This window comes from Natator depressus, chromosome 3 (assembly GCF_965152275.1).
Source record: "Natator depressus isolate rNatDep1 chromosome 3, rNatDep2.hap1, whole genome shotgun sequence".
NCBI classification, from domain to species: Eukaryota; Metazoa; Chordata; order Testudines; family Cheloniidae; genus Natator; species Natator depressus.
Genome location: NC_134236.1, coordinates 9,238,363 through 9,253,772, shown reverse-complemented (window position 1 = coordinate 9,253,772; position 15,410 = coordinate 9,238,363). Strand labels below are relative to the sequence as shown.

Sequence of the window (15,410 nt, the reverse complement as noted above, 5' to 3'; positions counted from 1 at the left end):
TGTTTGATCCGCATCCTAGCCTGGGGAGAACTAGGTCTGATAAAAGGAGGAAGCATGCGGATGATGCCTGGATTAAGGACAGAGCGGTAATAAGCAGAGGGAGAGTGGAACAGAAGCACAAACTTCAAAGGGAAATGTGAATCATTTTCACCAATGAGTGGATATTGTTTTTTGAAGCAGTTGCTGTCTGCTTCCCCAGTAGTCAGACTGAGGATGCACAGATAAGTCCTTGCGAAATGGAGGTGAAGTGAACAGTCTTGAAGATCAGTTTGGATAATTAATACATTGTGCACTTCTAGAAGGCATTGCATTTCTGTGGCTCTTTTCAACCCAGGGGAATCTATAGTACTTTACAAGCATTAGCTGCCCCTGGATAGGCAAGTATTATCATTCCAAGCTGATGGATGAGCAAACAGACATATGGCGAAGTGACTTGCCCAAGATCACACAGTGAGACAGTGTCTGAGAACCCATAAGTTCAGATACTTACTTGACCTACTGGAATCTCTCAACTCTCCTATAGTTGGGGGGGAAGCCTCTCAGGGTCAGACTTGTTATTGTAAAGATAACCAGTAATGTTAAGTCAGACATATGGTGAGAACAGCATCCCACATGTGTATTTCATAGTGGGGATGCCAGAACCAGAGACCAGAAGGTTTTTAAACAAATGAAAGCTAAGGGAGAGGGAGCAGTTCCAAAGCTCAAAAAAGGATCATTTCAAGCTAGTTAGTTCTGATTTTGGGTAGACTAGTTCACCCGATGCAAGTCAGTGGAGTTACTCTGGCTTTGTACCAGCATAACTGAGAAGAAAATCTAGCTTTGTGTCTACAGTGTCTAAAGGGATGCCTGCTGGGCTGTAAAAGGTGCCCAGATACTATTACCCAGGTACTATTACGACGGGTGCAGTATGATAATTCCAACATCAGGTTTGAATATTGTCTGTGAATCCTCTGCACAGACAGTTCAGTGCTGCCAAGCAGCCAAAGCAGAGAAAGGAAGGAAAAACGTGGAAGGGTGTTAACTATACAATTTCCAAACATGCTTCAGTGACAGGATTACAGGGCTGGCTAGATAGCCCCATTGTGAGCACAACTGCTTTCCCCATAGATCTTTTAGTCACTTACAAAAAGCTAATTAAATACCATTCTGCAGATCAGAGGGGCTGTTATGCAGTATTATAACCTCAACATTACACAGTTGCAGGCATTTTACAGGCTGCTGTAATCGGACAGTTGGGATGAGCATGAATGGGATCTAGCCCCCTCAGCAGGGGGGGCTCTGCACAACCTTCTACAGCTGTGGCTGATGGGAATGTATTTTGCCACGAGGCTGAAACAAAAGATTTGTTTCAAAATGTCCTCCAGCAGAAGGGTGCATTTAACGCACACACTCTGTATTTTAAATGCTGCTGTTATGAACTGGATTAAACCTTGTGATGGGTGAAATAAAAACCTCATTGAAACTGATGTGAGAATTCACCCTTCACTTAAAATAGCTGTGAAGCGTTTTGGGTGTGGCCCCTTAACTAAGGCCTAAGAGAGCCCACCCAGGAGCTCTTTGACTGAGTGGGTGGAAGGGTTTTGCTGAGTATTGGTTGTAGGGGGGGTGTTCATGTGTAGGCAGAACACACAGAAATTGAGAGACAGAACAAAGAGAGGCGGCGGGAGAGGCAAGAAAGCCCAGCAGTAGTCAGTGAACACAGTGTGACCCTGGAAAAGGCTAGAGAGCGTGCAGCTGCTTTTGTTCGTGGTTCCTACTGCGTTTGGGGAAGCAGGTCCTTGTTCACTCCTTGTAAATAAACAAGATTGTATCAAAGCTAAATACCAGATTCCATCAATTTCTACTTCCAGCTAGAACATCCCCATTACCTAGGGTGACTAGATAGCAAGTGTGAAAGACAGGGGCTGGGGAATAATAGGTGCCTACATAAGACAAACTCCCAAATATCAGTACTGTCCCTATAAAATTCGGATATCTGGTCACCCTATTGTGGCCCCAAAATGTAACTAGTTGCCTAGGTCAAAAAAGCAACACTATGTCATGGGCATGCCAGCTAGAAAAGCAAAGTCATGCCATTCCTCTGATGTGCAGAACTCCATGCATACCAAAATTAGCTCTGCCTGCAGGCCTGGGAATTAGCATAATTACTTGCTTCAATTAATCCTTATTCTGTGCAGCCCTTTTCAAACATCTTGAGATTACTGGTTCCTTAGCAGTTTAGGCAGAATCCTGGAAAGACTCTGAGGTCTTTGCCAGATCTGTACAATGGTCTACAGCTATTACTTGTTGGCTAACAAACAGCCAGCTTGGGAAACCCAAGTGTAACACCAACAGACCCTGGTTGTCGGTGGGTGGGATCACACCTGGGACCTCTGAAGCTAAATGCATGAGCTTCTACTGAATGAGCTAAAAGCCATATGGCTGTTAGCTAAGGCTGTAGAGCAGAATCATTAATCTCGCTCTCTTTTTCTAAGTGGTCTCAGTACCACTAGATGGAACAGAACACCACACCCAGCAGGTGTGTGGGTTACACTTCCCCTAGCTGAGGAAGCGCGTCCCAAGCTTCAGAGACTTCCCAGTTGAAATCCCAGATGAGCCCTAACTTGTAACACTAACAAACCCCAGTCCTGGTGGGCGGGATCGAACCTGGGACCTCTGCTAAATGCATGAGCTTCTACTGAATGAGCTAAAAGCCATATGGCTGTTAGCTAAGGCTGTAGAGCAGACTCATTAATCTCTCTCTCTTTCTCTAAGTGGTCCCAGTGCCACTAGCTGGGACAGAACACCACACCCAGGAGGTTACACAAGCTCACGTTGGTGAGCAATTGTCACTGAGGGCTTAAGTAGGGCTTGAAGCAGAGCACAGACCTTGTATTAGTGTCCTGCAGGAGGTTACTTCCACTTGCTGGAGAAAAGGTTGCATGGCCGATTGAAAGCCTCCTTGTTTTGTTCCTCTCTGCAGGTCTGCATCATGGAGTGCGAAGGGAAGGCCTTTTCGAGTACTACCTGGGAGCTTTGCACCAAAGTGGCTGGGAAGTCATCCATACAGGTGAGCACTGACAGCCTGGAAGAAGATTCCTACCAGCCATTAGAGATGGAAAACAGTGGCCTGTTCAGAGGCAGCCGGAAGCACTTCAATGACCTCACCAAAGTGGTGGATCTTAGCAAAGTGGAAGGTGAGAAGAGAGTTTCCAAGGTGAGCAGCCTGATCCACCAGCGGGAGGTGGACAAGGGTGTCAGCAATGGGAGTGAGACCCCGCTGGGTGACTTCCAAGAGCAGCCCAAGGATATTTCCAAGCGGCTTGGTGGCTTCCTCAAAGGAAAGTACAGTTACAGGCAGGTGCTGGAGCCCACCGTGCAGGGGGTGCAGAAGCGGTACGGGGGCTTCATCGGGGTCAGGAAGTCAGCCCGGAAGTGGAACAACCAGAAGAGATTTAGCGAGTTCTTGAAGCAGTACCTGGGCATGTCACCGCGCTCCAGCGAGTACGATAGCTTAACCAATGACCTGAATGAACAGAACGAGATCTAACTGGAAACTCTGTTTCACGTCACTGACACATAGTGAATCGGTTTAAGTCTGCTATGGCCAAAGAAGTCAACCCCTTCCCTGATCCCAAAGAGCCTGTGTTAGGAATGGTTCACCAGACACAACCGGATTCATTGCTGCTCAGAATCAAGGGGGGAAAGCCTTGTGGTGGTGGTTTCTGAATCATCCAATGTATTAATTCTTCTACATTTTCATGGCACTTTTGACTGCAAATACAAGACAACTGTCCCTGCCCTGAGCTTACAGTCTAGGTTTACTAGAATGGGAATTTACTTGTGAGGGGAGAGAGAGAGAATCAGTCAGGTTTCTCTTTTCACATTCAAAATGGATTTCCAAGTGTTTTGGTCCCTTAGGATACGTCTACACTGCAATTAGACACTCGTGGCTGGCCTGTGCCAGCTGACTCAGGCTAGTGGGACTTGGGCTAAGGAGCTTTTTAATTGCATGGGCTCGGGCTGCAGCTTGAGCTCTGGGACCCTCCCACTTTGCAGGGTCCTAAACCTTGAGTTGAATGCCTACACTGCAATTAAACTGCCCATTAGCCTGAGCCCCCTGAGCGTGAGTCAGCAGGCACAGGCCAGCAGCCAGTTTTTAATTGTAGCGTAGATGTACCCTGTAGTCTCACAGGGCCACATGAGTAACTCAAAGCTCCGCTAACTACAGAATCCACAAACCTATGAGGCCTGTGACTTCCAGGGGCAGTGCTGGCACCCATTACCACCAAGGTAATCCCCCTCCAGAGCAGCCAAGGGAAATCCCATGGCCAACCCTCTCTACCTGGGACCAGCATGCCCTGGGGGATACAATTTCTAGCCCAACAAGATGGAGTTGTTAAAATCAGTCATGTCACTCTTTCCTTCTTCAATCTGGGCTTTTGCTTTTAAAAATGTAGCCCTTCCAAACCTAACACCCATGCTGCTCTCCCTGCTCCACATGGGGACTTTGTTTGTTTATTTTAAATGCATTTTCTTTGGGTTAAATGTGCTGGATTAACATCCCTGGAGGCTAATCAACTACAAAACAAGTATGCCATGGGCCAGCAGGAGTGCAAGTCTGATGGCCACCACACCACGAACTGAATCGGGAATCTCCTGAGCGTGAAAGCTTGAGCTGCTACAGCTTGAGCTAAAGAGACAGGCTCTATAGCTCTGGCTGTGATAGAATCATTGTCTAAGCCCAGGCACAAACAGGGACCTGTAATATAAATTTCCCAGTGGTTACAGAAGCTTCAGTACACACTGCCCCACCACCATGCCTGAGCCCTGCCCTGGGGGCAGAGAGGAGAGTTGATTCCCAATGCCCATTCATTCTTTGAGCTCTCTTCTGAGACTTAACCCACACCAGAAGGCTCCAGGTACACTCCAACTGTAACTTTGGCAGAGGACAGGGTTAGAACATGGTCATCACATAGCCCAGTTTCAACATGGATAAATCTGTAGTGTAGATGGGACCTATTTGTGTCCCCACACCAGGTTAACACCTTGGACTGATCAAGGGTTTAGTGACAGGGACACGGTTACTACAATTTTTATCTGTGTTGTAACCACAGCCCCCCCAAGCCAGAAAAAACCTTTCCTCTCTGCATGAGTTCACCTCGCTCCTGCCCACTGCCCTCCTTTCTCAGTGAAGCTGGCAACCATCCTTACTCTTTGACTTTATCCAGACACTGCAGTGTCACTTACAAGATGAACCCCCATGCTCACAGCTGGGGAGGAAAAAGAACTCTGACACCAGAATCAGTTATGTGGGCTAGGAGGATTATTCTGGGATCAGAGGATTGATTATGTACCTGCACCGCCTGGAGGAGAGTTAGGGCATATATACACGACAGCTGCACGGTTACAGTGCAGGGTTTCAAAGTAAAAAGGCGGCCTCTTCAGAGTTGGAGGTGAAAGAGCCATGGTAGGACAGAGGGAGAGAACTGTACACGATTAGAGATTCCAAAATACTCAGCTCTCATGAAACAAATGAGAGCTCACATACACACCTGAACAGGAGAGCCACTAGCTGGCAGCCTCAGCAGAGACTCAGGGCTGACTGGGCCATGGGAAATGAGCTCTACCACTAGAAGTGTCCCTCCAGGACAGAATCAAGGCACTTTGGGAGTGGGTAATATCTGATCAAAGACAGTGGGCATTACCATTGCCTGTACTGCACGTGCTCTGTGGTTAAAGAGGACTACAGTTTTCAGGACTGCTCATCCAGCACCAAATTCATTGCCTTTTTAAAAAAAATTAAAGAAGCTTAATGGCCCCTTCACTGTGTGTAAATACAGACTCATTCGTGAGAACATTGCTTCAGTTTGTCCTTAGAAAAATCCTTTGGATTAAAATATCTCATATACATCTATATAGCATCCAACTCATTCTGGTGGATCCCAAAGCACTTCAGACTCTTATTCAGGAATCACTTTACCAACTACCACAATGCAGCCACCTCTATGGTGGGGCATGAAAGCTGTTTAACATTACAGTTTAACAGAACAATAACAGTTAAAGACAGGATGTAAAGAAGGGTGCATCCATCTGCAACTGGATTGTGAATTTACTGGAGCAAAGGACTATGGGTTGTACAACTGGTGGAGGAAACAGATTTTACAAAAGAGTTAACATCTGATTGGTCACTGAAAATACCAAACTAGATCTGTGGGTCTGGAATTTCAACAGAAATTTTTTTTCATCCCCCTGTAAAAAGCAATAGACCATTCCAAGTGGTGATACTATGTAAGGATATTTAAAATGATACTCCTGTTATGTCCTCTGTGTCTCTAATACATGCTGGTTCTATTTTCAGCTCCACGACTGACTCACTGTGAGACCACAGGCAATCGCTTCCCCTCTTTGTGCCTCAGTTTCCTCCTTTGTATAATGGGGGTAATGATCATATTTACCCCCTTACTACTCTGGAGAGTGCACTGAGTTCATTAGAGAACAAGTGCTATTGCAATACAAAGTGCTGTCATCTCCCTGTCTGAGTATTGGCAGGCGAGGTGCTGAGTCCTCCTCCTTCTTCGCATATGCACATGGCTCAGGTGGCACATGACCAGGATTCATCACTGAATTTGGTCCGCTGGTTGGATCATTAGCTTCCCTGGCTTGGGCCAGGTACTGACGGAGATGCGATGAGAATGTTGATCAATGCCCCCCCACCTCCCTGAGTCCTTTACCCAGCTGGTCGTTAATTGCCAGGAAATGTCTGACTAGGAGATCAATATTGCTATTAGAAACTACAGAAATATAAGAGCGTAAATGAAACCTAAGGACTGTATTCTGCTTCCCTTACTGATGTTAAATAATGCCTTACTGCATGAGTGGACCCACATATGGAGTAAATTGCTATTTTGTATGAATAAGGGCATCAGAATTTGATCCTACTGTAATTATTTTAAATGCCTCACACTTCTCTACCATCTTCCCCCAGGGGCCACAAAACACTTAAATTTTGATAGCATTAAGCCTCACATCACTCTTGGATTGTTATAGCTCATTTTACAGATAGGGAAACCGAGGCACAGAGAAGTCACATGACTTGACCAAGGTAATCCAGTGAGCCCAGAGGAGTGCTGGGAACAGAACCCAGATGTCCCAACTCTTAGTCCCCTTCTTTAATTACCAAGTACTTCTCTTTCCATCCCAGTTAAGAGTTGAACTGTTTACTGCCATGAACACAGGTATCCATTTACAGTTCAATTCCAGTAAGGTATACAAGGGTTGTCAGAGTCAGCACCAGCCTGTCAGTTAAAGGCTGGTACAGGAAGCAGCAGGAAAACAAGGTTTCCTGGTCAGCATTCCTTGAGATTTTATAATCACTCCGGGGTTGACTTCTTTGCTCAGCGATACAGAGGTGTCTGTGTTTTCATTATGTCTCTTTCCCATGGCATGTATCTTGTCCTAGCTGCTGTCTCAGTGCTGTCACTTTAGAGGGTGTATTTTTGTAACTCCCAGGATGACAAATGGAGCCGGGCCTGCCGCTCTGCCCTATTCTGCCTAACTCGCAGACGAAAGCATGACCAATAAACAACAAGCCTGGGTCTTACCTGCGTCACTGCCGTTACTGTTTGTAAAAAGAACCAGTTCTTTTTAATTGTTTCATACAAATATTTCTCCATTAAACTTGTACATAGCAAAAAATGATTAATAAATTAGTTTACTATTTCTACTGTATCATTGTGATCGACACAATCACTGGGTCTGGCTTCCTGAGCACCCCACCCACAAACGTCCACCTCCACTGCTAGGGTCCCACAGGACAATATAACCAACCCCAAACTGTTCAAAAATCACCAATCAGACCTCAACATAATTATGAGATTAGTTTAAAAACCATGAAAATTTTTAATAAAATAAAGCATTTGGGTTATTGGCCTCAGAGTCTTTAGAGTGCATTTGGGTTCAGGTTTTGAAGCTTTTCTCTACTGCCACAAGGGTAGAAGTTTGTTGGTTTTTTTTAAAATGAAGGCTGAGATTCTCACATCATCACGTGACTCCAGGTGTGGGGGCATTAGGAAAAAGTACTGCTGGACTCATGACAAACATTGAGAGTTGCCATGCCTGCATGGAGGAAAGCAGGCTTCCCTTAGGTATGGAAGGAAGAAGAGACCAGGACCATGGGTCAGTTCCTTCCCACTTTGGTCTCGCTTCTGGGGAGGAGATAGGGAAGGAACCGACTTGTGGACCCCATTCTGATCCTGCCTCTGGATCCTTACAGAGGATGGTAAGGCAATGAGCATTACCTCCCACTAGTCTCACACCCACAAGGAGATACAGGGCCAAGTCTTCACAGAACTGTGGAATTCCAAGAAGTCATTTGTGCCCCATGCCATGCCTGCATCCACCTCTCCTGGACACAGGTGCCGACTTTCCAAAGTGCCGGGGGGTGCTCGACCCCCATCTCTGCCCAGGCCCCACCCCCACTCCACCCAGCCCCGGAGTCAGCGCCTATGAGCTGGATCTTATCCAGCGCCCTACCAACCACATCCATTTCGTCTGTCTAGTCACTTACACCTTCAGGACCATGAAGGATGTAACCGTAGCCAGCTGATGTGCAGCATGCAAGTGGAGCTAATGTAGACATAGGCTTGGCAGAATTCAATTATTTTTTTATAATTTTGACAGATAATATTGATGTTTATTTTTAATTATTCGTTTAGATTTTTATCTATTTAAATGTTCATAATTGCACAAAATTATGGGGGGTGTCACACAATAGGGCAGTGGTCCCCAAATTTTTTAAGTCACCCCCCCCAGGCCTAATGTAATTTGCCTGCACGCCCTGGGAGCCACAGCTGGGAGGTGAGGCCGGGAGCAGGGCCGCGGTCAGGGCTGGGAGCAGAGCCACAGCTGGGGCCAGAACCATGGTTAGGAGCCAGGGAACAATGTTAGGGCTGGAGCTGGGGCTGGGCGTGGGGCTGGGGTAGGGCTCTGGCCAGGAGCCAGGGGCCACGGCCGGGACCCAGGGACTTAGGTCGCAGCCAGGAGCCACAGCTGGGGATGGGGCTGCAACAGGAGCCAGGGCTGAAGCAGAGCTGGGGCCAGGAGGGCTAGCCGGGGCCCCGCTGTGCCCCCCAAATGTTCCTCCTCAACTCCTTAGGAGGGGCGCGCCCCACAGTATGGGGACCATTGCAATAGGGGGATGAGACAATCATTATTTAATTAGAGTAGACATTGAGATTCAAATACTGTAGTTAAAGCTTTATAACCCTTAAAACACAAATTGTAAGATCACAGGTCAAAATACACAAAGTAAATATCCTTAAATCAAACACTAGTAAGTTCTAAAGCAGCATTGTTCTTACTTTGCCTATCTCGACATTTCAGTCGACATTCACTGATAAAAATTCCAAACCGGTTTATACAAACGAACTAGCTGGCACGCTCTCAGTTTGCAGACACATGCATACACATTCTTCTGAGTGATACACAATCTTCTATCCATAATGAAAAACAGAGTTTTTATTTAGGCAAGAAAACAAAACAAAAAGTCTTTGTGCATAGCATGGGGGGGTGGGGAGGGAAATTCATCTAGATCAGCACAGCAAAGCTAGTCCAATCATGAGATCCCTGGGGTGGGAGGTGGGGTTGTCTCAGTAGATGCTGGTGTCCACATCTCAGACCAGTCTGTATCCTTACTGGAAACCAGGCCAAGTCTGATGGATATGATTACTGAATGGCTCTCTCACCCTAGATTAGGGAGGAGATACCTGTGTAATGACCGCTCCATCAGTTTGTACCCTTCATTCTATTTGCATGCTAAGGGAGGACCTTCAGCACCACAACACAGATCTCTAACCCCTGAGGTACAGGATTAACTTGATTAGATGGCAGCGGCAGTCAGCTATTTCCCTTCAGCCAAGGACACTACATACACTTTGCCAGTGTGTTTCATCTGTACTACCCACTGCCCGCCTTATGCCTGCCCTGTGGCTAAACAGGGGGCTTCCATCTTCCAATGCCATCAACTCAGTGCCTTTAGTCAGCTTCAAATTCACCGGAAGAGACATTTTAACCAACTCCCACCATGCAAACTATTTCGGGGGGATAATAACACAACTAACTTGCAGCCAGCTAGGACTTCACAGCAGCAGCTGTGCCGCGGGCCACGGCTACTCAGAATGTCACGGAGATAGCAAAGATAGATCTGCACAAGCCCTAGAAATACCTTACCCAGACAGATGGATTGCCACTCCCACTCCGTGCTGAGCTCCGTCTCTCTCTCTCACACACACACACACACAAATTTCCCCTTTATTCTTTTGGGCCTAGAGAGGATACACACTTAGCTCCTGAGAAATCTCTCCGCTGTGAAAGGCAGGCCGTGCAAAACAAAATTAAAGTAATGATTACAAAAGCAGTTGATGCCATCAGGACTCGTCTCCAGTGTTTATTAGAAATTGCCTCCTCCAGGCTGAGTGTTGGGATAATAATAAGGAGCAGCACCAATTGTGCTTCTGACTCCCATCCTGCCTCTGAGCATTTCCTGAATACATGATCATTTTCTTTCACTCGCTAGTAGAAATTTTTAAACTTCCCTAAGGATACCGATATCCGCTCTGCCGCCCTCCAAGCCATGGTCATTCACATTTGAATGTAAAGCCTGGATTAGATACACAGGTTTCTCAGGAATTTAACAATCTAGGTCATTGTGAATATCACCTTTAACATTGTGTCTCCTGTAGCTCTTTGCAGCACATGGTATTAAAACATTGTGTGATTTAAGTATTAACCAATCATGATGCTTTTACTATGTTATTAATCAACTGTAGTTAATAAAATAATACTTGGTGTAGTGAGGTGGAGTGGCCTCCCTCCCCACTTGAGAGCGAGGGACTACTACACTACCCCTGGTGGACAGAGCCACACGCTCCTTGCTGGAAGTACCAGGGTGGGACAAGAAGTATAAAGGGAGGGCTCTGCAGCTCAGTTGAGCGGAAGCCAGGGAAGGAGATGGACACCTCCACTTTGCTGAAGCACTTTGGATCTGAATCTGTGCTCTGCCGCACCCTGCCCCCAGTGGAGACTGACCCTGAAGAGGAGTTGTCGGGACTGCCAGCAGCTGTGTACCCAGAGGACCTGTGGATTACAGAGGTACCAAACCCCCGGGAGGTAGGCAGTAGCTCGGGGGCAGCTGACAACTGTCTGGCTAAATTGCTGACTGACTCTAGAGCAGCGTGTTGCGGCTGACCCAGTGGCAGACCACTCCGCTGCTGTTAGGGTCCTGGGCTGGGATGCGGTGGAGTTGGGCAGGCCCACGTCCCCTTACCCCCTGCCACCCCACCCCTAGGGTGCCAGACTCTCCAGCCTAGGCCAGAAGGGGAAATACAGGTACCGTTGCTCTGAACCCATAACTTTTCATTGTTTTACTGTATCAACTTTTCATTGTTTTACTCATACAAGAAGAGGCGGCCCAGCAAGGACACCCACTCTTAGGTTCCCAGCTTTTGCCTCTCTTGGGTGGAGGAGAGACACCTCTCCCTTCTGTCCCAGGTATTTCCAGGCTGCACAGTTCCCCACCTTCACTGTCTTCCCCAGTGCAGACTGGGTGCCCAAGCACATCTGCTGGCTTTCTCTTCAGGGATGGTTAACAGGTGTAATTGCCAGAGTTATCAGTACCACACAGTTCTTTCTCTGCAAGCCTATTTTATTCTTCAGATAAGAAGCATTAGAGAGAAACCATATTAAAAATGATAAAAGAACCTACGCACATGCTAATATCAGGGGGTAGCCGTGTTAGTCTGTATCCACAAAAACAATGAGGCGTCCGGTGGCACCTTAAAGACTAACAGATTTATTTGGGCATAAGCTTTCGTGGGTAAAAAGCCCACTTCTTCAGATACATGCTAATAAGCTCACCAGAATTAACCCCAACCCTAATGTAACCCTTCTGCCAGGCCAAGTTGATAGCAGCAAGGGCCGGGTTCAGTACACAGGGGTTCCCTCTCATCAAAGCAAATACAAAACTGGCTCGAGCCCCCACCCAGTGACCTGGGAAAATCTTACACACCCCCTGGGCGCCTCGAAGAGGCAATACTTCCCCTCTCGCAAGCACGGAGTCTCGGTGTAGTAGAGAATCTTTAATAACATGAGGTAAACGACATCAGCATTAAATTGGGAAAACACCACAACTAGTGTTCATTAACCAAACCATGAGCAAAGACCCACCCCAGAAAATTGGGCCACATCCTTTCCCTCGGGTTCTTGAGTCCCAGAACCCAAATGTCTCTTGAGTCCAGCAATCCTCAAATCACCCAAAATCCAAAAGGTCCAGCCCCAGAGTTCAAAAGTTCATCTGCAGAGTGTTACTCCCCAGTCTGGCTAAAATGTGCCTGTGTGTGGGGGAAAGAGGTAAGGGGTACCTTACGTGTCCTGAAGCTGACTGCCCCACAGGGCTCTGCTCTGCTACGCTGTCTCACGAACGGCTCCGCTCCACCACGACCGGCTCCACTCTGCACAGCTCGCCGTCTCACGAACAGCTCTGCTCAGCTTGCCGTCTCACGAACGGCTCCGCTCCACCACGACCGGCTCCGCTCGGCACAGCTCGCTGTCTCACGAACAGCTCGGCTCAGCTCGCCGTCTCACGAACACACCGCTGTCTCACGAACGGCTCCGCTCCACCACGACCGGCTCCCTCTGCACAGCTCGCCGTCTCACGAACAGCTCGGCTCAGCTCGCCGTCTCACGATCACACCGCTGTCTCACGAACGGCTCCACTCTGCACAGCTCGCCGTCCCACGAACAGCTCTGCTCAGCTCGGCGTCTCGCGAACACACCGCTGTCCCACGAACAGCTCTGCTCAGCTAGCCGTCTCGCGAACGGCTCCGCTCTGCACAGCTCGCCGTCTCACGAACAGCACCACTGCACTCTAGATCTTCCGGCTCCCCACTACTTGACACAGTGCTCAGTGATTTCAGCTCTTAGTGATTTCAGCTCTCAGTGATTTCAGCTCATAGTAGTGGGGGCCTTAGTGCTGGTGCACCATAAGGCCAAAGTGAATGCAGCACAGTACCTGTAGCAAGACTCTTAATAGACCCAACATTAGCTCTGACATTCCACAGTGGAGAGAGACAGAGGTGCAATTGGTGCTTCAGGCCCTCACAAAGGGGCCCACACCACCAGGTACTAATACCTGTCTCAAGTCTCTCTCCCTTCACAGAGTTTTGGAACCCATGTCCCTTGCCTAGCGAGTGCTACTCAGTTGATGGTGAGTCCCTCCATCATAACAAAAGGCCAAGTACAGTTCCAAGCACAGTTCCCATAATCAGGGTAATAACAATTTACTCTTCCCGCCCCAATAACAAAGACACTGGGGATCCCACAACAGCCAAAGTGACCATTTGGGCAGTTATGGCCTCATTCTAGGTGGGGTGGGTGTGCCTATGCAAATTGAGATCAGCCTCTGAAGTTCTTTTCCACTACTTGCCACACCTCACCACCAGATGTCAGGGTGGAGCCCATCCTGACTCTGCTTACATCCTCCCCCCAGCCGAGAATTTGGCGTCCCGACAAATCATACTCCCTTTATACCAACTCATTGGTTTCCTCTAAAGGGCCTCAGGAAGCCCACTTTGGCTTCCACAATCCTGTGTGCTAAATGTATTGGCTCCTCACTAGTCACCCCAGGTGCATCATAAGTCAACCGTTTTACTGGTCTTATCACCCTGTCTCGTCTATTGAGACTCTCTGTTGCCGAGGTAGGGGGAACATCCTCTTGATTGACGGATGGAGAGGCTTCCTTTGAGGGTCCCTTGGCTACTGGCGTAGGCCCCTGCACTCCTAGTTCTAACGCGGGAGGGTCCAAGGTGCCCAGGACATCCTCTACCTGTGTGTCTCCACTGGCCAATAACCTGTGTGTGTCATCACACGGGGGTCTCATCAGCGGCACAGGGGTGTCAGCAATGGGCCTAAATAATTCCGCCATGGGGTTTAGGGCGGAAGAGGGAAAACTCTCGTTTGGTTCAGCTGATCGAGACTGAAATCTTGTCTCCATCCCAGGATACACCAGGGTTGTGTCTTCCTCCTCAGACTCACTCTCAGATGTGCAGAATAGGGGTAAGTTAGCTGCACGGGGCCCGCTGTCTGTGTTGGATGGCGGCTTTGGTCTAGCCCCTCTGTTCTGCCCGGCTGCCCTGTCGTGGCCCGTCTCATAAGGGATGCTTACCAATTCCCCCACAGGGAGCAAAAGGTTTCTATGCACCGTCTTTATTTGCCCTGGACCGTCTTCAGGTTTGATCTTGTAGACTGGCAGATCTCCCAGCTTTTCCATCACCAGGTAAGGTATTGCCTTCCATCTGTCAGCTATCTTGTGTTTGCCAGCAATACCCAAATTTCGCAGCAGGACTCTGTCCCCCGGCTGGAGCTCCTGCGAACGCACTCTAGCATCATATCGATGTTTGTTGCGGTCTGCGTTTTTCCGAGCTGCAGCGGTAGCTAAGCGATAAGCATCCCGCAGCTTTTCTCTTAGTTGGGATACATATTGCTGGTGAGTTTCATAGCTATCTCCATCCTCTGATACACCAAAGCACAAGTCTATGGGTAATCTTGGTTCTCGCCCAAACATCAACAGATATGGGGTGACTCCCGTAGCATCGTTCTTTGTGGCATTGTAGGCATGCACCAGAAATGCGACATGCTGGCTCCAGGTTGCCTTCTGCTCTGGTCGCAAAGTTCCCAACATATCTAATAGGGTTCGGTTGAACCTCTCTGGCTGAGGATCACCTTGGGGGTGATAAGGCGTTGTCCTAGACTTTTTAATTCCTGCTATCTTCAGCACCTCCTTCAGAAGGTGACTCTCAAAATCCCGCCCCTGATCAGAGTGTATCCGAGCCGGGAATCCATAGACTGAGAAATATTTGTCCCACAATACTCGAGCGACGGTGGTGGCCCTCTGATCACGTGTGGGATATGCCTGTGCATACCGTGTAAAATGGTCAGTCACTACTAGAATGTTCCCAACATTCCTCTTGTCTACCTCTACAGACAAGAAATCAATGCATACCAATTCCAAAGGTTTGTTGCTGGTGATGTTCTTGAGATATGCAGCCCTCGTGGGCAGAGTTTTCCTTTGAACACATCGAGCGCAAGTCTCACATTTCCTGCGAACATCTTCAGCCATTCGGGGCCAATAGAACCTACTACGAATAAGTTCCAGGGTCCTCTCCATCCCTAAATGCCCAAAGTCATCATGCAGGGCCCTCATGGCCAGGGCTCTGTACTTTTTTGGCAGCACTAGTTGTGCTCGTTGTTTTTGTAAAGAGTCGGTGGTCATTCGGTGTAGCACTCCCTGAATCAGTTGTAGTTTGGTCCATTCTCTCAATAGTAGTTTACCCTCTGGGTTAGGTGGGACAACCGCAGCTGGGCTTCGCCCCTCC

The 15,410-nt window shown here is 48.1% G+C and overlaps 1 protein-coding gene across 1 annotated transcript in view; it reads left to right on the top strand.

Moving 5' to 3' along the window:
* Positions 1-7,680, top strand: part of PNOC (prepronociceptin) — a 49,697-nt gene extending 42,017 nt beyond the window's left edge. The window contains exon 3 of the mRNA XM_074947391.1: positions 2,963-7,680. Coding sequence (XP_074803492.1) covers positions 2,963-3,529 — 567 coding nt within the window. The 3' untranslated portion in view covers positions 3,530-7,680. The remainder of the gene's footprint in view (positions 1-2,962) is intronic.
* The last annotated feature ends 7,730 nt before the right edge of the window (positions 7,681-15,410 follow it).